Consider the following 22,334-nt stretch of genomic DNA (forward strand, 5'->3'; position numbering starts at 1 on the left):
TCATTGATGAGTCAGATATTTGATGAAACTGGGTCTTGGAATGGTGTCAGCCACATGTACAAACTGGCACTGGTAGAGGAAGAAAGTGTTGTAGCTGTATGTGCTTGGGGATTTTCAGAGCCCAGCTCTGCTGTTCTCTGCATATGCAGAGTCCATTTTTTCCCTTTGAATCCTGTGTTTTGATTTTTTTTGGCACTGTTCTGAACCTTGGGTTATCAGGGCTTCTTTCTGCCTCGGTTTGGAACCATGCTGAAAATTCAATCAGCATATATTATTGCCTAAATAAAGGATCTATTTCATAATCTTGACTTAAGGATATTAGATGAGGACTAGCCTTTTGTGATTTGCATTTTATAACCCATGTATTGTTAGTTATTTTATACTTTTTCTGCTTTGTTTAAAGGCTTTCTAAGCTTCTAATGATAATTCACAGCATGTTTATTTCCCTTTGGAAAAGTTATGTATAAATATCTAAAGTTATGCAGTTGAGCAGTCATTATTCCAAGTATCACTTATGTAGTCTTTTTAAACAATAAAAAGGTTGCCTTGATAAATAGGTTGTTACACTGATATAAAAGGAAACCTGTGCTTTTATTTGAGCAGGAGAGTCTGAGTAGCACAGTTTAATTTAAGAGTTGGTGCGTGAGAAAGCAACAAAGCTGCCCTTCTCCCAAAAAATCCCCTTAATTTTATTTACTGAAACTATCGTGGTATCTACTGCTACAAGCTACTGGGGTGTTTTTTTTTTATTGCTCCTCAGTCTAATCTTTTATGGAATTGATCTTTCTCTCCCCATCAGTTCCAGCAACTGCGTGAGCAGATGGAGGCAGAAATAAGCCACCTGAAGCAGGAAAACGGGATCCTGAGAGATGCTGTCAGTACTTCCACCAACCAAATGGAGAGCAAGTATGTGAGCAGCTACTCAAAGCTCTGTGTGTTTGAGCCTTCCCTGAAGAGTTGTTCTGGCTTCTGCTTCTTTTGTTTTGCTTCCATCTCCTGTCTCTGAATTAGTGGTTAAGCTGGGAACGCATGTTTTGGGCTGGGCTAGCTGTGTTTGCATTGAGCCAAGGCTTTCACAACAGACAGTTTATTTTATCAACTTGAAGCCTGAGCTTTTATGCAGCTTTAACAGAAAGAAGCGCAGCAGTGCTGAGGCATAGTTGGTGTTTTTGGCAGGGGGGGTGTGTCCTTTCCCCTGAGGCTTTAGGAGAGGTGCTGATTCTGGGAGAACAGGAGCACTGAACTTGTAAATCAGTATTGATGCCCTGCAGTTAATGATACCACTGGGGTGGCACTTGGATTTATCTGCTGGTGGTGCAAATGTTTGGAGAAACAAAAAGGCATCTCAAGGTTTTGCCTTTTGTGAGTTATGACTCCAAATGCCCCTGAGCTGGCAGAGAGGATTGTGTGTATTGTGCTAAAAGCTGAGCACCCTGGCAAGGTATACAGAAAGCAAAACCGACACATTATATGCTCTCAGGTATTTGATTTGTTACTGTTGGAGACTAGAATGTCAAAACCACTGTCAGGACTTGTAAAAGGGCTCCATATCTTCCTTTTCTGGCTGTGCTGCTGTTTCAGTATGTTCCTTTCTGTTAACAGCTCCTGCACTGCCTGGAGCAGCTCAGCAGAGGTGTGTTCTGAGCGGGTCGATATTACAAGTGCTCAGAGAAGGGTGTGGTACCCTGATTTTTAGGTGTCCTGTTCATTTAAATGAAGCATCTCTATCTCTCAGACAGTTACATTGAAAAAGCCTTAATCAAGCAAATTTAAGATAAAAATAACATGCTTTTTATTTGCCTAGACATAAAGGGGAGCCTTTTAAAATCCTTCCCTTGGGCTGTACAAATGCATCTTCTCTCCCTGTGTGAGCGAGTGCCTCAGACACCTTCATCAGTTAATAGTCAGGTCAAGGCCAGGAGGCAACAAACAGTGTGAAGGAATGTGTGCAGTTAGTGGTCCAGGAGGAATAGTCTCGAGCAAGTCTGAGATCAATAATCCTTTATGGGAAGAGGAAAGGAATGTGAATTTCTGTGCAAGACCTCTCCTTACGCTGAGCCTCTTCAGTTTACATCAACCTGCCCAAATCATACCAATCAGCTTGCAAACCTTTCAGAGGGAACTGATGCTTCTGGCTTATTGCTGACCTTTTGTTTCTGACTCTGGCCTGTAGCTACTGTGCTGTGCCAATGGCCAAGAGTACCTGACCCTCATCGCTTCCCTAGAATAAAACAGTTCACGGGGGGGGGGGGGAACAAAACCCCAAACCCACCCAATACAGCCCTTTGGCTGCAAATATGGGACGTGGTGTTGATATCTTAGTAGCTGCTGTTGTGGCCAGTGCTTCCTGTGAAAAAAAAAGCCCAACAAAAACCTGTGAAAATGTTTGTTTTCAGGCAGTCGGCCGAGCTGAACAAGCTGCGCCAGGACTACGCGAGGCTGATGAACGAGCTGGGGGAGAAGAGCAGCAAGTTGCAGCAAGAGGAGCTCCAGAAGAAGAATGCAGAGCAGGCAGTGGCTCAGCTAAAGGTGACTGGGGTTTTCTCTGCCTGTCAGATTGTGCTCAAGGCTCTACTAGGCAAGTTCTGAATCAGTGAGATGTGAAGCCTGTGGGAATTGCTGTAGCTGTTCCCGTTTCGGATGGGCTGAGCCAACCTGTGGGTTTATTTAATGTTTTTATTCAGTACAATAGGCTATGAGTGATTACAGACCTCCCTGTGAAGTGAAACTTACCTTCCAGGTAAATATCTTTAAAAAGCTAAAGTGGAGATGTTGAACTTTGTACAATTCCAGCAAGATTTGATATTTCAGACTCATTCGTCCAGACGGCATTGTCCTTGTGTGATTTTATTTGAAGCCACGTGTATGTTTAAATTTTTAAATAAATATACTTTTTAAAGATTTAAAATGTAAATGGACTCGGTTCTGGATGCATCTCTTTCCTTTTCTTTGGAAGCAAAAGTCTTTTGTATTTTTTTTTTTCAGAAGAGAAACTAGTGTGTTCAGGTGACAGTGCCAATCCAGAGCTCATAACTTCTTTAATATTTGTAATTAAGTCTTACATGCCGGAAGCTCTCCCTGCCTTTTGCCCAGGCAGGGGAGAGTTAGTATGAAAAGCTGAGATGTGTTTTAATTACTGGATGCAGATTTATGTGTTGTATGGCTGCTCTGGCTTCTGGTGTTAATTCTGAACTATCAGGGCAAAGATGCTGCATTTTCATATTACAGAAGCCATTCTGTTGAGAGCCTGTAATGAAATCCTGTTCACAATTTGCCTTTCAAATTAATAGGCTAAACTAGTCTAGGAGGAGGATTACAGAGCACTCTGTCTCTCTGATGTGCCCTAATGGAAACAAGAAACAATTTCACTTCATTGCCATATGTTTTGGGAATGGCACTGAGGGGATGCACTCTGAACGTTTCAAAAATAAATTAAAGGTTAGACTCCTTTACATTGACTCTCTTTTTAATATGAAGGTCCAGCAGCAGGAAGCAGAGAGAAGATGGGAAGAAATCCAGGCTTATCTCAGGAAAAGAACAGCAGAACACGAAGCAGCGCAACAAGGCACGTACCACAAAATTCCTAAATAATGCTTGCTGCAGTGAGTTGGCTGTTGCCATTTGTAAAAAAAAGAGGGCATTATTGAGTAAATGGCTTAAATAAAGCTCAGGTGAAGTTGGTACTGCTTCAGCACCCCGGGGGAAATAGTGTGTTGTGATCCCAGTTAGTCGGAGCGCTGATGAGGGAGCTGAACCTTGGCTTGCTGGACCAAGGCTTCTAATCAGCCTCCCTGTTTACAGTGAAAATGATTTCCCCCAAAGTTTAAATATCAACTTCTGAATTAAAATCCTGACATTTCTGCTACAGATGTGCAGAATAAGCTTGTGGCCAAAGACAATGAAATCCAGAGCTTGCACAGTAAACTTACTGATACAATGGTGTCAAAACAGCAGCTGGAGCAGAGGATGTTGCAGTTATTGGAGGCTGAGCAAAAGAGAGCTTCTGAGGAGGACTCCATGCAAATGCAGGTGCAGGTAGTATTGCTCAAATATTTTAAGGGTTTGGGTTTTTTTCCTCTGACTTTGTGACTATAGAAGTACAGAAATATCCTTGAAATGCTGCTTTTAGTAAAGCTTTCCCACTGAATAAAGGATGAGAAAACTGTGCCAGTCCACTTGTGAAGTGAGACCTTGTGTGTGGTGCTGTGTGGAGGTCTGGGGCTGTTTCACACCTGAGAAGTGCTCTGGGCAAGTCAGGAAAATGTGCTGACCCAATTTTCCAAGCTGTGAAATGGTGCCATGGCGTGGGGAAACACCCTGGGAGAGCAGCCCTGCACCTTTGATGTTCGTGTGAGCTCTTCTGGGGTGATCTCCCTGGCATCAGGTGGTGAGAGGCAGTGTGGACATAACTCTTGAGGGATTCAGGAAAACCAAATGGATTATGGTTGGGCAGGGAATATTCCTCTCTTGATACACAGCAGGTCCTTGTGCTTCCACTCAAACTGGTTGATCTTAGTGGGGAGGAAAAAACAGCGTCTTGTAAAAGTGTCTGACATGTAAATGCTGAACTGTTCCTACTAACACAATCAAGGCTAAAAGCTAATCCTAGCAAAAGTTGACCAGCTGCAGATCTCAGCCTGCTTTTCTTTCTGTGCTCTCTTACAAGGAGCTGATAGAGCAGAATGATGCTTTGAATGCTCAGCTTCAGAAGTTTCATTCACAAATGGCAGCCCAGGTACAGCATGTTCTCAGACTTTCTTTTTTTAGTCATGAATTGTGAACTTTCATTAAAAGTAAGATTTTTTTTTTTTGTAGCTTGATATGAGATGTAATGCTGAAGCAAGGACTTGTTAGCATCCTCTGTTCTAATGTTTCTCAAAGTGGTGTAAAACTTTAAGCTTCTTTCTTTTTTGGGGAAAATCCAGTTATTTTCTCCCATAGTGGCTTTCATTTATAACCAAAGGGTGTAGTACCTTTTTCAATGTTTGTTTTCTGTAGCTTTGCATGTGTAAAATTCTGTCTTGTGGTTTTTCTGGTCTTTTTGCAGTCCTGTGAACCACCTGATTGTGCTTTTTTCCCTTGTGAGAAACATTGTCTAATGGTAGCTCCTGTATAAAGTTGTTTGTTCGTTTCTGTGCAGAAGAAAAAAAAAATCACACCAAAAACCCACCAAACCTGCACAATGCCCTTTCTCGGTTATTTTAATCTTTAAAATTTTGTTTTGATTAGTTTATTTGAGAAATTATTTCCTGTTGTAAACACTGTATAAAGCCTCAGGGTCACTGGTGTTGCTTCCATGTAGAGGGTAGGTCACAGAAATCAGCTCAGAAAGGCTTTGTGGGCACAAGTGGAGACTGTTCCTATGCAGTTGGGTGCTGCCTTCTTTTAATCATGGATGTGCTTGATGGAATTTGATTAAATTCCACGACAGACTGAAAATCTGGATTTGCTTGAAGTGTTTTAACCCTTTGGGTGTGGAGAGAGTAGTGAAGGAAGAGCTACTCTGGATTTACAGCATCTTCCTGACCTGCTCCTCTCATCCTTAGTTCTTTTGAGGCTTTGGAAATTATTCCCTAGGGAAATTTTACTTTTTAACTCTGGGTTGCACAAGGAGAGCTGTTGGAAGGAGGTGTGTCCTTTCCCTGTGCAGCCCCACTGGCCATGAAAATTCAGGGGTGTTTTTCCACCATGAACAGTGGGTGTAAAATAAGCCCTATGGAGAGGCGAGGTTGGACTGGATCCTGCCCTGGATATCAGGGTTGATGAAAGTCTTTTGGTCATTAAAGACACCTCTGGGACTGGACTTGTTCCCTTTGATATTTTTTTCCTCTGATGCTGTTCTCCATGGTATGATATGGATAAGGCAGTACAGGGATTGCTATAGGGTCTCATGGGCACAAGCTCTGTGAGATCCAGGATTTTGGGGGAGGGAGAGACTGGAAAGGAGAACCATGTATCTGAAGCACAATTGTCCATGGAAGTTCTGCTACAGCTGCTCCCAAACTGGATGTGAAACAGTCTGCAGTGTGATGGGTCTCTCCTGCACTGTTGTGTGTGACAGCGAAGGCACAGGGTTTTTCCAGGGAGAAAAAATGCCACTTACTGATTTTATGTTGCTGTTACTGTTCCTAACACAAGTCCTGATACACTGTGCAGGGTTTTCTTTTTTTAAATTTGAGTGGTTTGTCAACAGAATGTCCCATAAAGTCCCTGGGAGACAGGTGCTGGTGAACCCCATGCCTTGTTTGAATCTGGTGAAGGGGAAATAACACAGGTCCTTTCTCCCTTCATGCTGCCTTAGGCCAAAGGGGAAGAATGGACATTAGTATGGGCTGGTATTCCTTCAATGTTCCTTAGCCAGGCAATAGCTGGAAGCATCCTGTGCCAGTTTAAAATAACTAGACAAATGCTATTCCTGGCTCACTGTAGATGAGGATTCTTTGACTGGCTTTACTTTCAGCTATTTCTTTTTTTTTTTTTTTTTCCCCCTTTTACAGACTTCAGCTTCAGTCCTGGCAGAAGAACTCCACAAAGTGTGAGCATTCATTTCCTCTGGGATCTGGGAGGTGTTCCTGGCTTTCAGTGCCTGCCACCTTCCCTCCACGCACGTGCAGGAGGGACCGGGGAAGGAATTGTTGCTGTCTGTGCTTTTAACTTCTCACCACGAGTTTGACTTGGGAGCTGGGAAAACCACTTCCTACGGATTTCCCTTCCGTGTCTGGCCTCAGGTTTGGAGGCTGTTGTAGGTGGCTCTGTGTGCAACATCTCTCTTGTTTTCTCTCTGCCTGTGTGCAGGGTCAGTGCAGGGTGCAGGAATGTGCGTGACCCCGAGAACTGTTATTATTTGGGCTGTACGTGGCTGTGCCAGGAGGGTTTGTCCCTTTGGGAGATGGGGTAGTTGTTGTGTTTCAGAGCTAGAGAATGTCTCATAAATTTTTTTTGGCAAGTGGACAACATTTTAAAATGGAAAAGTTTTTGGACCCAAAATGTACGGTCAGCAGGATTTAGAGTAGGGGCTGGATTTAAGGACCAGCGTGTATTTTGTGTTTAGCCTGATGTTTCCTGTACCATTTTCGTCCAGATCTTTTTGTACTGATCTGTCATCATTTCTCATTTGTGCAGGATTGCAGAGAAGGACAAACAGATCAAGCAGATGGAGGACTCATTAGGCAATGAACATGCCAACCTGACCAGCAAGGAGGAAGAGCTCAAGGTATAATAAAAGCATGTGTAAATGCCAGCTGATACAGGGGGAGTGTTGGCTGCCTGTACAAAAGGAAGTCCCCAAGGCTGCTGCCTTTGGCTCTAGAAACAGCCCCTTCAGCTACAAGTCTGCTCGTTTGGCTCCTCTAGGCCAGTGCTAGATACTGAGAAAGCTGTTGATATGGAAGCTCGAGGATTTTCCTTCAAAAAGTAACCTGAAATGCTTTGCCCTGGAGAATGAACTTACCTGAAATACTGCCTATATATGAACTGCAAATATATTTCTTCTTCTCCTTCCTTCAGGTCTTACAGAACATGAACCTGTCCCTGAAATCAGAGGTCCAGAAGTTACAGGCTCTGACAAACGAACAGGTGAAATAGTTTTTTCATTAAATATTTAATTCTACTCCCTTTCCACTGCCTTTTCTTCCATAAATGCAAATGCAGATCTGTTGGCTTTAAGCAAGCTGTGCTTAAGCACATTAATGGTGTGAGGCTTCCGGATCGGGCTAATACCTGATTCCCTGGAGTTCTTACAGCTGGTGGGAGGCCTAATTCTTACCCCTCCTTCACCAGCAAAATCTTTTACTTGGATATCCAAGTTACTGAAGCAATTTGCTTGGTTGGTTTAGATTTTTTAGGCTCACAGAGTGCAGGACACTCCACAGGAGTGAACACAACTGTCTGTGAATGTGCAGTCCTGGCATTTGCATACAAAGGCCATCAACATCCCCCCCACAAAAAACCCCCAAAAGCACACAACCCCCCTGCCTCACCATAGAGATCTCATGAGAGCCAAACAAAATGCTGTCCCCTCTGTTGTTGCTACGTGGCCTGTTTATTACAGAGGTGGAAATGAAGTGTTTAATTAGAGATAATCCCAGTCGTCAAATGAATCTCTTGGAGATCTTCTTGCCTCTGCATAATTACATCTTGCCTGGCGTAGATGGGTGTTGTAAAAGTGCATGAAGACAAGCTTACCCCTTTCACTCTTGATTTCAGTCATGTGCTGAGAGGCCAAATGACTTGTTCTAGCTTTTTAATATTGTGGAATGAAAGGTTGATTGAATCATGTGATGTATCCTAAGTCTGTGTTAATCCTCTTTATATCTAGGCTGCTGCTGCACATGAGCTGGAAAGGATGCAGAAAAGGTAAATAGCTCTGGGATTTGATAAACAATGTTTATCAGTCTTTTTGTGTTCTTCTGAATGGTGCTTTTTGTAAGACTTGGATTGGGAAACGTTATTTAACTGTTCTGCTGTGTCTCAGCATTCACATCAAAGATGACAAAATAAGAAGTCTTGAAGATCAGCTTCGAGAAGAACTTGCCCAGATTTCAAACACAAAAGAAGAATTCAAGGTAAGGTAAAGAAGTTACTGTTGTGCTTATTTACAGTAAATTTTCCAGACTTTGGAGGTTGTAAAGCAACTGCAGAACAGTGAAATAAAACTGACTTTTGTGTGTTAAGGTAAATTACAGTATTGTGTTTACAAGGGAAGAGCAATGTGGGATGTCACAGTAGTAGCAGCTGACTGTGCAGCAGACCAAGAGGTGGGGTAGCACATGTTAAATGCAGTGTCTGCAGCTGTGAGGAGTGAGGGCTTTGAAATCTGCAGGAGGAGGTTGTACAGTAAAAGCTATTGTGATTTTTCCAGCATTACACCTTCTAATATGACTTTCAAGGCCTTGGTGTGAGCTTTTGTTGCTTAAGATTACCATGCCAAGTCTCTGTTTTCTGTCAAGGTGGGTGTAAAATTGCTTATTTTCCTTCTGCCTTTTTCCAGATTGTTTCTCACAAGGCTGCAGCTAAACTGCTGAAGCTTTTGTTCTGACATCTGGGGTCTGCACAGCAAAGCTGCTGCTTGTTTCTAGATGGTGTGTGCAGAGAGCAGTTTAACCCCTCCTTGCCCTCTGCCATCTTGGCCTTTTTCCTCTGAGCTTGGGCTGTTAGAAACAGCCCTGCTTCCTGAGAAGGGTGATGACTCTGTCTTTTTAAGTCCTTCAAAGCCCAGGGTGGGTGCTGCTGCTCTTCTGATGTTTCTGGTGTGAGGTCAGTCACTCTGAATCTCACTAGGTCAGGTTAGTAAGGTGTTTTTAGTGAGGAGCAGAGCAGGTGGGTAGTGGCAGAGGCAGGATACTTTTGTAGGAGTAGCCTCTGGAGTCTCCTGGAGCTCTTTGAAGCAGGTAGTAAACTTGATTCATGTATTAAAGTGGCACTTTCAAAGAGGTTTTGATGAGAGTCCCTTGCAAGGCTCAGTAGTTTCTCTGAGCTGTCAGAGAATAAGAAGGAAGAAGTTTGCTCAATTAATTGAACAGGAAACAAAGTACAATTTCAGTTGATTTTTGGAATAAAGCTGTTGACTGAATCTTCAGGGAAGTGTGTGCTGAGTAACTGGTGCATAAACAGTGTGGAAAGGGGAGTGGGAAGAGATGGCAGGCTGGAGTAAGTGGGCATGTCTCAAGTTAGTGACACTCTCAGGACTTTCAGCGTGGTGGAACACTAAAATAGCAAGTGAAGTGGTGAAAATGTATAAGAGCAGGAATAACATGAGCATCCTTTAGTGTGGTGGTTTCTGTAGTAACTGTTACCCAGGAAAAAGGCCTTAGAGGTGTTGTGAATGGATATGTGCTGAAATCAATTCAGTGCTAAGTAGTGGCAAAAATCACCTGGAGGCAATTCTAGCAGTTCTTGGGGAAGTGAATAGAGAACTGAATGCAGAAGATGATCATCATGATAGTGCAGAAAGCTACAGTGTGCTCTCAGCACGATTATTATGTGCACTGCTGGTCTCTTCTTCCTCCTGTCTTTCTTCCCAAACACAAATGAGACCAGTACTGTACTAAATGCTTCCAACCTAAGGAAGTGCTGCTGTTTCCCATGCACATGAAAGTGGGAAAACCAGAGCAATGCTTTTAATCCTCACTGTTGCTGTCCCTTCCTTCTCATGTTTTCTCAGTAAGGCTGAAGCACAGAGCACGTGCCCTGCTTTTTACTTTCGTAAAGCACCAAGCAAGTCTTTTTAAAAAAAGACTTTGTAAAGCAAAAAGCAATAATAGAGGAGGATTTTAAAATATGTGTGAGGAATCCAGACAGACAGCCTGTCTGTTAAGGGCTGCTGTGCCTGTTGCATGGAGCAGGAATGCTGGAGGAGAGGCCAACTGTGGTAGGGCTGTTTGTGTTCCCCACTCACCTCTTCCCAGCCTGCAGTGGGACCCAAGTGTGGGAGCTGTGCAGACCTCTGCTGCTGGATTGACAACTCCTTGCTGTGCTTTAAGGCAACTAGAGAGGGAATCTTGGACCATTTGCTTCAGCAGATGAGTGTTTTGGAAGAGGCAGCTATCAAATCTTGACATGATGGTGATGCTGCTTGAGGAGGAAAATGCATTTTTTTCCCCTGAGCTTCTCACACTTGTTACTGTCTGATTCTCTGCCAGGGAATAAAGATGGTAACAGCTGAATTTCTCATGGGAACATAAGGACAATACTTTTGTCCTTAATACAGAAAAGCAAGAAAGAAGAGGAAAGGACTCTTTGTAGTCTTGTAGCTTCCAAAGAGCTCTCTGTAATGACTTCTGTGCTGTTTAATTACCTCACTGCCATTATGGAAATGCTGTAGTTAGGCTTTGCAGTTCTGAAGTGATAAAATGTCTGAATTTTCTTCTAGGTTCTCAAGGATCAAAACACAGCTCTGCAAGCTGAGGTTCAGAAGCTGCAGACTCTCCTGTCTGAGCAGGTATAGCCAGTGTTTGCTGAGGTTATATCAAATATCTTCCAGTCTTTTAATTTCTTCAGTACTTTTTTCTTAACCTGGTTGTAGGCTGGACTGGTTGGTGTCAAAACTGATGCTTTTTAGGCATTTTCTCTTCCATGGAGGGTTCAAGTAAGGCAGTTGTGACTGTCTTCTAGACCTAGTCAAGGGTGTCCAAAGAGACCAGAGCCTGATTTTTACCCTGTAAAAAAGATTTGTTTTCTTCCATCCTGGACTGAATTCTCAAACCAATAATACCAAAGAACAGACCCCTGGAATGGGAAAACTCTTTACATTATGATGTCTTTGGCCTCCTGTTCTGTATTTTTGCCCAGTCTGGTGCACACAGGATGCTGCAGGTCAAAGCTGTGGAGTTGCTGAGCTCCATCTCCTTTGGCAGCATTGCCTGGGAACACCTTGTGAACACCTCTGACTTTGTACCACTGAGAAAACTTCCTGAAACACTGGAAAAAGACTTGCAGGGCAGGAAACTCTTATTTCCTTTTCTGGGTTGGTGTCTGCTGGCCAGGAGCTCCCTGTCTGGAGCAGCTCCCTTTTTTTCTGGTGGAGAACCAGATTTGCAGCCGTGTTCCCCTGGGTCTGGCTGATCTCATGTCCTGTCTGGAAGACTGGGGCTGATTTTTTTCCTGGAAGCTGATTTATATTTCCCATCTGGTCTCTCACAATGTGGTGGTGTTGAGAAATCATAAATGAGTGAGCCTCAGGTAGAGCTTGTGATTCCAATCAAAACTCAAAAAAGGGAGGTACTGAGCTGGCTGCTGTGGATTAGATGCTGCAAGTCCATAAAATCATCCAGGCATTTGGGCTGGATCTGTCCCTTCTCTGATATATTGATAACTTTCCAGCCTCAGTATTAGAGACACAGGTGCCATGAGGACATCCTCCCTCTACTTTATTTTGCTTTCTATATTACTGTTGTAACCAAGCTTCTGGTTATTTGTTTTTTTAAATACCAAACCATTATTTATCCAGTTAATGATGACCCCATTGTGTTGTATTTCTTTTAGACAAACAAAGACTTGATAGAGCAGATGGAAAAAAGGTAAGAGACTTTTTTCTTTTGAATCAGAGGCTAAAATAAAGATTTTTTTTGGCAGTAAGGTTACTGTTGGTAGCTAAACTGCCTTCAAAGGTTAACTCTTTCTCCTAATACTCACTCTTGCTTTCTCAGCATGAGAGAGAGGGATGATAAAATCAAGACAGTTGAAGAGCTGCTTGAGGCAGGACTCATACAGGTGGCTAATAAAGAGGAGGAGCTGAAGGTAAAATCTCTTGTATTATCTCTTGATGGGGAAGTAGAGATTAAGTGCTCTTGTGCAAAGTGTGTGTTGGAGTGCTTATAATGCGGCCTGAGATAATTCCTTTTGAATAGGAAAAGCATCTTGTGGAGACAAGGTTAAAATGTTTTTTGTAAGATAGACTAAGCATTAGCATTGCTGGCCTAGAGTAAGTGCTTCTCTCTGCTTAATCTAGAGCAGATTTTGCTAAAATGCAATCCCGGTGTCCTTTGGAATAATGGGAAGACATCTCCAGAGCTATACATTTGGCTTAACCTCCAACAAATCTGCCTTTAGGAAAGGATGTTTTGTAAAAATTTGGCATTAAGAGATTCTTGCATCTTTTTTTTTAATTGATAATCTGGGGAGTTAAATGGATTATAAAGTAGTGATGCTTTTTGGGTAAGGATCAAGTTATTTCCTTCCTGTTTGTTTATAAAGAAAGTAGTGATGAGAAGCTTGGAAAGCCAGAATAAAAATCCCTGTGTGTTTTCAGCTGGCTTTTGCTGGAAAGTTGTGTCCTGTCTACCTGGACAAAACCAATGTTCCCTTTCTTAATGTCCCTAAATTCCAGGTGCATTGCTGACACCCCTGTGCTGGGGAGAGGTTGCAAAACTGTCAGGTTACTGAACAGCCAAAGATGTGAGCATGTCACAGGATAGTTTGAGTTGGAAAAGACCTTTTAAGATCAAGTCCAACCCATTCCCCCAGCACTGCCAAGCCCACCACTAACCCATGTCCCCAGGTGCCACATCCACATGGCTTTTAAATCCCTCCAGGGATAATGGTATTTTACAAATTCATCTAAGATGTCTTAATTATTTGTTTGAAATAATATTCTATAGTTTTTTTAACAGTGCTAATGGCAGTGTTAGGGGTATGTGAATTTTTAAACTTGTAGTGTGTTTCTGTACAGGGACACCTTTGACTCCTTATGTATTTTGGACATTATTACTGACTCCAGAGTAAGATCTAGACTGTTAAAGCCCATGGTCTTATAGTTTTCATGATTTGAATCTTGATATCATATAAATACATTGAAAGTAAAAGGCTGTCCAAAGATGTGAGGAATGGCAATGGCCTATAACATGATGTCTTACATTTACTGTACCTGGGCTCTAATTTCCTATACATTGAAATCCACTCCAAGTTATCCATGATGAATAATTAGTCCATTGAATACTTTGGCTCCAACAGCTGCTGAGGGGGGGTGTGTGTGTGTCTCTTTCAGAATTTCAAAGTCTTTCACTTATTCTAAAAGAAATTACTTTTCTGTCAAGCTTAACACTTTTTCCCCACCAAATGAGTCTTTCATTATCTGTGTGTCTGCTTTCAAAGGCACTGAGAACGGAAAATTCATCCTTGAGAAAAGAACTTCAAAGTCTGCAAATTCAGCAATCGGAGCAGGTAGTACTTTTCATCTAAAACTTTTATTACACCTAAACTAAATCTGAAAGAATCTTGCTGTGGTTGCAAAAGTCAAGGGAAAAAGGTGGAGATGCCTTTGAAGCCTGTTGGCAAAGCATCCTGTTTTCTTCCAGCGCTGGTCTGGAAGCTCACACTTCTGTCAGATATTTCCTGTGCAGAAGTGTAAGAAGCGGGGCTGGTGTAAAGGATCCAGAGTTGGCCACGCACTGAAGTGTCTGTGGATTGGTTTTTCCAGAAGCCCAGAGCAGCAGGCATGGCTGGGAGGCAGTTTGTGCTGCCCCAGCTTCCTGGTGTGTGTTGGAGCTTTCCAACGTTAATCCCCACTCTGCAGGCGTGACTTTACCCCCTTCTCTTTATGTCTCTGATCAGTGACACTGTCACAGCATTGTCATTTTTGATGTTCTGATCAGAAGGTGCCTTTCCTTGACATCCAGCTCTGCTTGGACAGCTCAGGAGGGCACTTAGTTTCTAGAAAAATCACTTATGGAAAAGGGGAAGCACAGTGACCATGAAGAGGTGTACAGTAGTGCCAATATTAAAGGTCAACTGATCAAATGCTGGTCTTGAACCTCACCCTCCCCTGGTAAGGATGGGGTGGGTTTGCTTTTGTTTTCCTGGAACTTGCAGCAGACTTGGTATTACTGGTTTGCCAGAAACTGGAGACTGACAGCTAATTTTCTTAGGAGATAAATAAAATCATTAGACTGCTACATAGTTTACTCAGTGCCAGGGTGCTCCAGCTCTCTACTCCTCACCCCTCAACACTTGCAGATTGTTTGCTATCTTCTGTTTTTTCTAAGTTGAGGCTCTGTTTTGAACAGGTTTCCTTCCAGTCACTGGTGGAGGAACTCCAGAAAGTGTAAGTTGCTGCACAGATTTTATTTCTGATTGTTACTTCTCTCTGTCTTTATCCCATGACTACAAGTAAATCACTTCCCCGAAATTATTTACTTTTAACTGGGTGAAGTATTTGTGTGTGGCAGGAAGCATTTTCGCTTCAGAGGCACATCATGTCAGATCAATACCTTCTGCAAATCCAGTTGCTTCTCTGCTAAGCAATTAATTTCATAAGCCTGGCTTGGACTAGGTGAGGAGTTGCACTGATTTGTCAGATACTCATTTTTGTTCAGTAGGCATTTTAAAAGGAGTAAGCTTGTTTTCTCTGTGTGTAGTGTAAGTTGATAAATACTTGGCTGCAAAGTCCAGTGAAGGCTGATTTTTAAGTGTGTATCGTTCCAGGGGCCGTTGATACCTTAACTTGCATTTTTAGACTGTAATAGTATCTATTTAGCATGTGAATTACTGGTTATATAAAGCCAGCTTGTTCTGATTATTCCCAGTCTTATTCTTCCTATTTGTTCTTCCTGCCTGGTCCCGCTGTGGATCCCAGAGCCTGGTGATGTAATGGGATAACAACCAAAGCTCGTGTGTTCTACTCTCTTTAAGGATCCATGAGAAGGATGGAAAGATAAAATCAGTGGAAGAACTCCTCCAAGCCGAAGTCCTAAAAGTAGCAAGCAAGGAGAAGACTGTTCAGGTATCTCTCTGCAATCCCTGCCTTGGCTCTTGTGTGGATGCCACTGACTACCATTCCTTTGTTACTGCATGGCACTGTAGAGTGATGAACTTGTAGTATCCATTCTTGTGGCGTTTTTGTGTTTCCATTGTCCAACCCTGTCTGTTTTGTCATTGAAAAGGCTTTGACACAGGAAATAGAGGCTCTGAAAGAAGAAGTAGGAAATTCCCAGCTTGAGATGGAGAAACAGGTAAAACACCTTAGTGGCAGCAGTGTGAACCAGCCTTGCCTTGGATGCGCTGCTCACTCATTTCTGTTCTGGTGTGTTTTGTTTCACTGCTCAATGTCACTGGGTAGAGGAGTGTTTTAGTGGTGGAGCTACACTGTTCTTGGATATAAAGCCATAAATGTGTAGTGTAACTAGTGCTGTCCTTTAGAAACCATGTACCTTTGGATGCCTGAGCTTTTTGGACTGTTAGTATGGAATTTGGCAAGAATTTCTATAGCTTCAGGCACTGCAACATTTACTCTGGCTGGGCACAGTGCATAATGTCCCTGTAGTAAACATGGAAACCTGGGATGTTTTTGGGGACTGACAACTTGGAAATTTTAACTTCTGAAGTTGCATCTCCTGTTGTTGGCCTTTCTGTATTGCTGGAACAAAAACTACAGGCCCAAAATAGTATCTGGTTTCCAGGTAAACCCAAGACTGTTTTCTTCCCAGTGCCCAAAGAGAGTCGGTCTTGGCACAGTAAGTTTTACTCCAGCTCTCAGGAATGCAGGAATGGAGGAGTCTTGGCTTTTTTGGCATGATTGCTGTCTAGCATCCAGAGCAAAGGAAGCCCACGTTTCCTTAGGGAGCCCATTCTGCAGGCAGCTCAATCCATCGTGCTGTCAGGAAGTTTGCTTGTTTGTGTGGGTTGTGGTTTTGGTCTGCACTTTTCACCCCCCCCCAGTCTTTCTAGCTACATTCCAACATGTCACCCCCCTTTTCTTCTTCCCTTAGTGTTAAAGTTTTGTCCTTTTTAGGCAAAGCTTCACAGAATGTGTTTCCGTCTTGGGCTTTTCCTCCAAAGCAAATTTCCAGGAACAGAGGGAGTTATTTTTGTGTGTTTCCTTCCCTGGAACTGACACAGAGCTCAGAAAAAAAGGGCAGTTTGTAGTTGATGTCTCTGGAAAGCTCCAAAGGTGATACGTTTGTGCCCCTCCTGCAAGCAGAACAGAGATTTTTGGGAATGTCTGAAACTCCTGCCATGTTGTGGTAGAGGATCTTACCACAGATAACAGCATCTACACAGATAACTACTGTCAGTCTTTCATGCAGAATTCAAAAGAAACATTCCCACTAAATCTTGTGTCTTCAACCCATGTTCAGCCTTAAATGGGAATTTAAAGGAGTGCTGACATTGCAGAGAGCATCCAAAAATCAATTCCTTGTGCAAAGACTTCAGTGATCAGAGATGGTCCCTCTGGTTTGAGCTGCAGTTGCCAGTGAGATGGTTGTCATCATCAGTGTCTGCTTCTTCCTGTGTGTCCCATGGTGGAAACATGGGCCTGCTTGTGTTCCCATTTGCACCATTTCCTTTGCTGCTCTGGAAGCCACATTTTAGATGTGGAGAATGTAGATAGTGAAGACACTTGGCTTCTCATAATTAAAAAAAAAGACAAAGGAGTGTTTATGCTTATATAACTGCAACAAATAGTGCCTATTTTATGAATGTCTGTTTTTGTTCCCTGTGTTTCTCCCTAGAGCAGTTTTTAGCGTTTATTTTGTCTTTTCCACCTGCCTTGAACTGAAGTACTGATTATTTTCTTTAGGTGTCCATTACATCACAAGTCAAAGAACTTCAGACTCTGTAAGTACAGTTGTTAATGTCTGATCTGCCCTGTGCACCCCTTACTTCTCTGCTCTATTTTAAGTTAAAATGTTCTTTCCTGCTGTCTGTGCTCCACGTGGAGTGATCCAGGCTGTTAACACTGGTCTTAGATGTGTGTCCTTATTAGAAATACCTGGTCCTGCCTGGGACAGCAAACAGGAAGTGCTGCCTGGCTTTGTGAGCCCCAGTTTAGCTGCAAGGGATTAAATTCAAGTCAGGATGGAGGGATGTAGGCAAGGCATAGAGGAAAACTTACTTTGGTAATATCTGTGCTGTAGCTGGGTGGGTAAGGGATCAGTCAGTCCCTCGTGTCCCCAGCTGGGGAGGGGGAAGGAAGTATTTTTAGATGAGGAGAGCACACGTGTGTGATATCCCTGCAAATATGTGTCAGCTCTCACTTAAATGAGCAGTACCAGTGATCAAGGGCATCTCCTGCTAACCCAGGCTCTGAAGTGGAGGTGTTCACACATTGATTTTTAGCAGGTGAATTGTGTTTGTGCCTTTGATCAGAGATGCTGCTTTTGTTTGTGTGCTGCAAAGTGATGGTTTATTTTCAGGTGGATAAAAGAGCAAGGGTTTATGCTGTGTGTCTCTGTGTCTAATGGTACAGGCTGAAGGGGAAGGAAAAGCAGGTGAAAACCATGGAGGCCTTATTGGAAGAGAAGGAGAAAGAGATTGTTAAGAAAGGAGAATGTCTGCAGGTAAGCCTTCTTTGGTATTCTGGAGGGAAATAAGTTCTGTTGCAGCATTTCTGGCTGTGAAAAAGATAAATTTACATTTCTAAACTTGCCTTTTTTTTTTTTTTTGTCCAAAGGGTCAGAAGGATACAATTGCACAATTAACCATTAAAGTTCAGGAGTTAGAACAGCAGAACCTGCAACAGCTCCAACAGGTACAGCCTGCAGTGTGGATGTGGTTTGGGAATGCTCCTTGGTTGAACAGGAAAACGTTTCTCTCCTCTACCTCTCAAAAAGGGTTTGCATTGCTTTCAACCTACAGAGCTGTTTTAAATCCTACTTGACTAAGCTGGTAGTCTGCTGTGCAGAGATCCCACTAGTTCAGCTGTGTTCATCCAAAACAGGTTTTACATGGATAACAAGTTCTGAGAGCTTTTCTTTAGCTGGGCTGATATTGCTCGTAATGAGGAGCTTTGGTGGTCTGAAAGCTTTGAAGCTCCCAGACAGAATCAGAGCCGTGTCCTGGGCACCTCCTTGCCAGACTGAAGGAGGTCTGGAGGCCTCTAGTCATGGAAGAACTCTTGCTGTGACTGAATATAGCAGCTCCTCTTAAAGTGGTCAGGCTTTGCTGTGATCCCTTCCTGCCTTTATCTGGGGCTGGAATATCTTGGCTTTTGATTTCCTGCACTGGACTTGAGAACAGGTAACTGGACATCCTTGATGGAAGAATTTTCCCAGTAAGGTGGTATTCTAACTCAGTTTGGATTTTTGTTGATGGTAAAAGGGGAGAAACTGAGTTGCACTTTTATTTTGGGTGGAAGTCTAGACAGGCATTTATCCCAGGGGAAATATGGAATGGAGAGCAATTGGCTGGTGTGAAGTTTGGGATGCTTGGTGTAAGCTCTGCTTCTGAAATCCATTATGTGTTTAGCTATTCTTGGATCAGTGTCTGATCCAAAACTCCTGGTATTTCTTTGGCATGTGTCTTGCAAGTTGTGTGTTGCTTCTGCTCATGCAAAGAGTTGCTGTTAATTTGAAAACTGTGCCATCAAAATGAGATTGGGAATTACTTTTTACAGGTACCAGCTGCATCCCAAATCCAGGACCTGCAGAGCATGTGAGTATGCATAGTAGCAGTTCCTCAAGTGTCTGCTGAGAATATGCATTTGATGCTGGCATTTATCTTAAATTGGAATGTATGAATTGGTTTCAGGAATTTCATGGGCTTTGCTAAAATAAGCTCTTAGTGCTGATGGCTGTTCAGTGTCTGGTGTCCCTGCCCATCCTGCCTGAGCAGTGCTGCTCACACTCTCTGGGAGTGTTCACTCAGGGCTCTATTAACCAGTGAAACTTCCTGTGTCTAGTGATAATTTCTCCTTCTGTTTAGCATTTTTAAGAGTGTGGACTGAAGTGCCTGTGGCTCACCTGGTGGAAGTAGTGAACAGATCCAGTCTGCCATTTCCAGGCTGAGATGCAATAGCCAATTCTCCGGCTCCTGTTTTATGGAGAAAGGCTGCCAGGCTTTCTGTTTTGACTCTGCTTTGTCTGGCTGCTCTAAGTCAGAGGAAGGTCGTGTGAGACTGTGCCAAAAAGGGCTCTGTCTTTAATGCAGCTCTTGTGATGTGCTGCCCTCCCAGCAGAGCTCTGATAGAGCCAGGACGTGATACCTGAGGCAGCCTCACCTTTAGGAGAGTGTCCCTGGCACCTTCAGAGCCACTGGCTTGCAGGGATTGCTCAGGTGATCAGTTCCTTGGGTTGGAGCTGTAGTGCAATGGTTTCTTCTCCGTGTGTGTGTGCTCTCCTTTTGGCTGATTATTATATGTAGCACACAAAATTTATTTATCTTCTGCTGCAAAAACTGTCCCAGTTAGTGTCTGTCCCTTTTTAGCATAATTTTTTTTTTCCTTACTTTATTTTTTTTTCTTACTTTCTAAACCATCTCTGCAGGTTGAAAGGGGAAGAAGAACAAATGAAGAAGTTGAAAGCTGTGGTGGAAGAAAAAGAGAGAGAAATTGCAAATCAAGAAAAACAGTTGCAGGTAAAGTTTTGATAACATCTTTGAGGAATGTATGTGTTGTGAGTGTGTATCTGTATTTATGCATGAGTATATATTACCTTTTTTCTTTCAACAGGAGGTGCAAAAAGAAAATGAATCTTTTAAAGCTCAAATACAAGAATTAAAGCAGGAGAACTGCAAACAGGTACAGCTTCCAATTGCACTGTTTGAATGAAGTTGAAGGGAGTGATGGTATCCTGTAGGATGGTATGGAAAAAGCAGAGGTTGTTTTGACCATGGAAAGCCAGGGACAGCTTCAGGGCTGGGTTGCACTTAAGCCAGTTTTTCTGGCTGTGGATATCTATTCCTGTTTCCCTTTATCATGTGGATTTGCAGCCTTGTGTTGTTTCTTACTCCTGCATTCTAATCTACCTTTCCACCCAGTCTTTCCACGCTGTATCCCAGCAAGGCTCCTGGCCAAGGGGAAGTGGATGGGATTCTCTGAAAGGCCCAGAGTGCAGCTGTGTGGTGTTGCAGCAGTGCCTGATTAACAAGGCAGATCATGGTCTCTGCTGCTGTTCTGCTCCTAACACATTTCTGGTCTCTTTGTAGGCATCTCTGGCTGTCCAGAGCGAGGAGCTTCTCCAAGTGTGAGTACTGCCAGAAGTTGAATGCAACTGATTCATTTCAGTTACTGCTCAGGAAATTTAGAAGGTGAAATAAATGCCAAATGTACAATATCAGAGTGTGAGAAGTGGGCAGTAAGAAAACAAAGAAGTTTGCTATCTAATAAAACTTGAACATGGAGATTCTGCTCACGATGACAATCCTGCAGTCTCCTGCAGACAGACAGTGCTGGCAGTGTGTTGTGCCCACCACGGAAGTGAGCCACGATTGATTTAATTTTGGATGTATGCCAGCTCAGCTGTATGGCTGAAAAGTTAAATGTTGGTGTTTCAAGCAAAAGTGACAGGCTTTTTTTTTCTTGGAACTTCAGCTCAGTAGAGGGGTTTTTGTATTATAAAGTCATCCATTGGAAATCTCTTCCCAGGGAAGATCTCGGGGGTAAAAGTGTGTTATAACGTGGAGCTGAAGCACACTAAATAACCATGTGGAAGCTAATGCCATACTGCCTTACATTGTGCTAAGCAAATTGCCACTGTCATGCATTTTTGGCTGGCAGAATTATTTGTCTTTTAAGTTAAATGACTTATAAATTGTGGACTAGGTGCTTGAAAGGGAATGCTCTTATCCAACAGGCCTGTTCTGTGGTGCTGTACTAGTGTGGGCTGGCTGACTTATCCTCAGCTAATGCTCTGCCTTTCTGTGGCCCTGATAAATGTGTGCAGATGCCTCTTGTAGGCAAACAACAGCTTTACAATGGGCTTTGCTCTGGCAGCCCGTGGTTCACAGAGCAGTGGGAAGCAAGTGATGCTGCCAAGTCAGCGAGAGCAGCTTTTCAAAGAGAGTGTGTTGCTGGAAGGGAAGGCAAGGCAGTGTATGGGAAAGGGTGTCAGTGCTTCACTGGAAATTTCTTCAGTGTCTCCTGACTTGTTTATGGTTCTCTTTGTTAATTCAGGGTTGCAGGCAAAGAGAAGGAAATCGCCAGTCTCCAAAACGAGCTCGCCTCTCAGAGAAACGCCTTTGAGCAGCAGAGGAAAAAGAACAACGTAAGGAAATTCTTCCCCCACTGCCCCAGAAAACCCCCCAAACTCCCAAACCAATCAAACCTGTGTGCACAGCACTCCCTGATGCCTGGGGCATTCTACAGGGAGTGTCTGCTGTGTTGTGCCCCCTGGACACTCCTTTCCTCTTGGGAGCGACTGAGCATACTTTACTGCTTTAGAGTTTGTCACCTCCTTGACAATTTGCTTATTGGATGAGAGGAAGGAGAATTGCTAGGGAACACATCCCAGAGCAGGTTCTTGGATTTGGATTCAAGCCTTAAAAGCCCTGTTGAGAAACACATCCTTTGCCAAGGGAAAGAGGAGGGAGTTTGGGGAGGGAGGGTGGGAGGATGAAAGGTGCTGTGCTCTGAGTTATGGTCCTTGTGCATGGACATGGGAGGAGGCATTACCTTCAGGGTGGTCAGATCTGGCTCTTCCCAGTCCTGAATGACTAATCCTGACCTTTCTGAGTGGGTGAAGGACCATGAGCCTTCCTTCACAGCAGCTGCTGATGGTGCAGTTCTGGTTGTTTGTGGGTGGAATTAAAGCTTGTATCTGCCATCAGAGAGCTGTGAAGTTACTTCCTTGTAATACATTACCTGTGCAGGGAAAGAGTGTTATCTTTTAAGTTACTTGGAAGAAAGTTGATTTATCTTGCCTATCCCTCCTTGATTGCCTGTAAAATCTGATGGATACCATGCAATAAGCTTTACTGCTTAGTAGAGGGACAGTATAAGGAAGATGCACAAGGAAAATATTGAGCTATAGAGCAAGGACTGCTGCCTAAGAGCTGAAATAAAATAGAGGGAAAGTGGCTGAGTAGTCTCTGAAAACAGATGAGCTGGAAAGGTAGAACATATGCATGTGTGTTTCCTGGGGAATCGCAAGGTCTGAGTACCCTTCGTGGTGCAGGCAGAAAAC

At 43.2% G+C, this 22,334-nt stretch overlaps 1 protein-coding gene across 8 annotated transcripts in view; it reads left to right on the forward strand.

Annotated features, from left to right (window-relative positions):
- KTN1 (kinectin 1) overlaps positions 1-22,334 on the forward strand; it is a 76,392-nt gene that overhangs the window by 36,447 nt on the left and 17,611 nt on the right. For 6 of the 8 annotated variants that reach the window (XM_039381642.1, XM_039381641.1, XM_039381647.1 and 3 more), the window contains 25 exons: positions 800-906; positions 2,397-2,529; positions 3,478-3,565; positions 3,869-4,035; positions 4,667-4,735; positions 6,498-6,535; positions 7,123-7,213; positions 7,507-7,575; positions 8,318-8,355; positions 8,474-8,564; positions 10,871-10,939; positions 11,983-12,017; positions 12,147-12,237; positions 13,591-13,659; positions 14,502-14,539; positions 15,127-15,217; positions 15,378-15,446; positions 17,015-17,052; positions 17,684-17,774; positions 17,888-17,965; positions 18,830-18,867; positions 19,698-19,788; positions 19,883-19,951; positions 20,359-20,396; positions 21,326-21,416. In XM_039381642.1, coding sequence (XP_039237576.1) covers positions 800-906; positions 2,397-2,529; positions 3,478-3,565; positions 3,869-4,035; positions 4,667-4,735; positions 6,498-6,535; positions 7,123-7,213; positions 7,507-7,575; positions 8,318-8,355; positions 8,474-8,564; positions 10,871-10,939; positions 11,983-12,017; positions 12,147-12,237; positions 13,591-13,659; positions 14,502-14,539; positions 15,127-15,217; positions 15,378-15,446; positions 17,015-17,052; positions 17,684-17,774; positions 17,888-17,965; positions 18,830-18,867; positions 19,698-19,788; positions 19,883-19,951; positions 20,359-20,396; positions 21,326-21,416 — 1,887 coding nt within the window. The remainder of the gene's footprint in view (positions 1-799; positions 907-2,396; positions 2,530-3,477; positions 3,566-3,868; positions 4,036-4,666; positions 4,736-6,497; positions 6,536-7,122; positions 7,214-7,506; positions 7,576-8,317; positions 8,356-8,473; positions 8,565-10,870; positions 10,940-11,982; positions 12,018-12,146; positions 12,238-13,590; positions 13,660-14,501; positions 14,540-15,126; positions 15,218-15,377; positions 15,447-17,014; positions 17,053-17,683; positions 17,775-17,887; positions 17,966-18,829; positions 18,868-19,697; positions 19,789-19,882; positions 19,952-20,358; positions 20,397-21,325; positions 21,417-22,334) is intronic. The other 2 variants (XM_039381645.1, XM_039381650.1) reach the window with 1 other exon arrangement.

This window comes from Pipra filicauda, unplaced genomic scaffold (assembly GCF_003945595.2).
Source record: "Pipra filicauda isolate LSUMZ 115617 unplaced genomic scaffold, ASM394559v2 scaffold235_size1210477_pilon, whole genome shotgun sequence".
NCBI lineage: Eukaryota > Metazoa > Chordata > Aves > Passeriformes > Pipridae > Pipra > Pipra filicauda.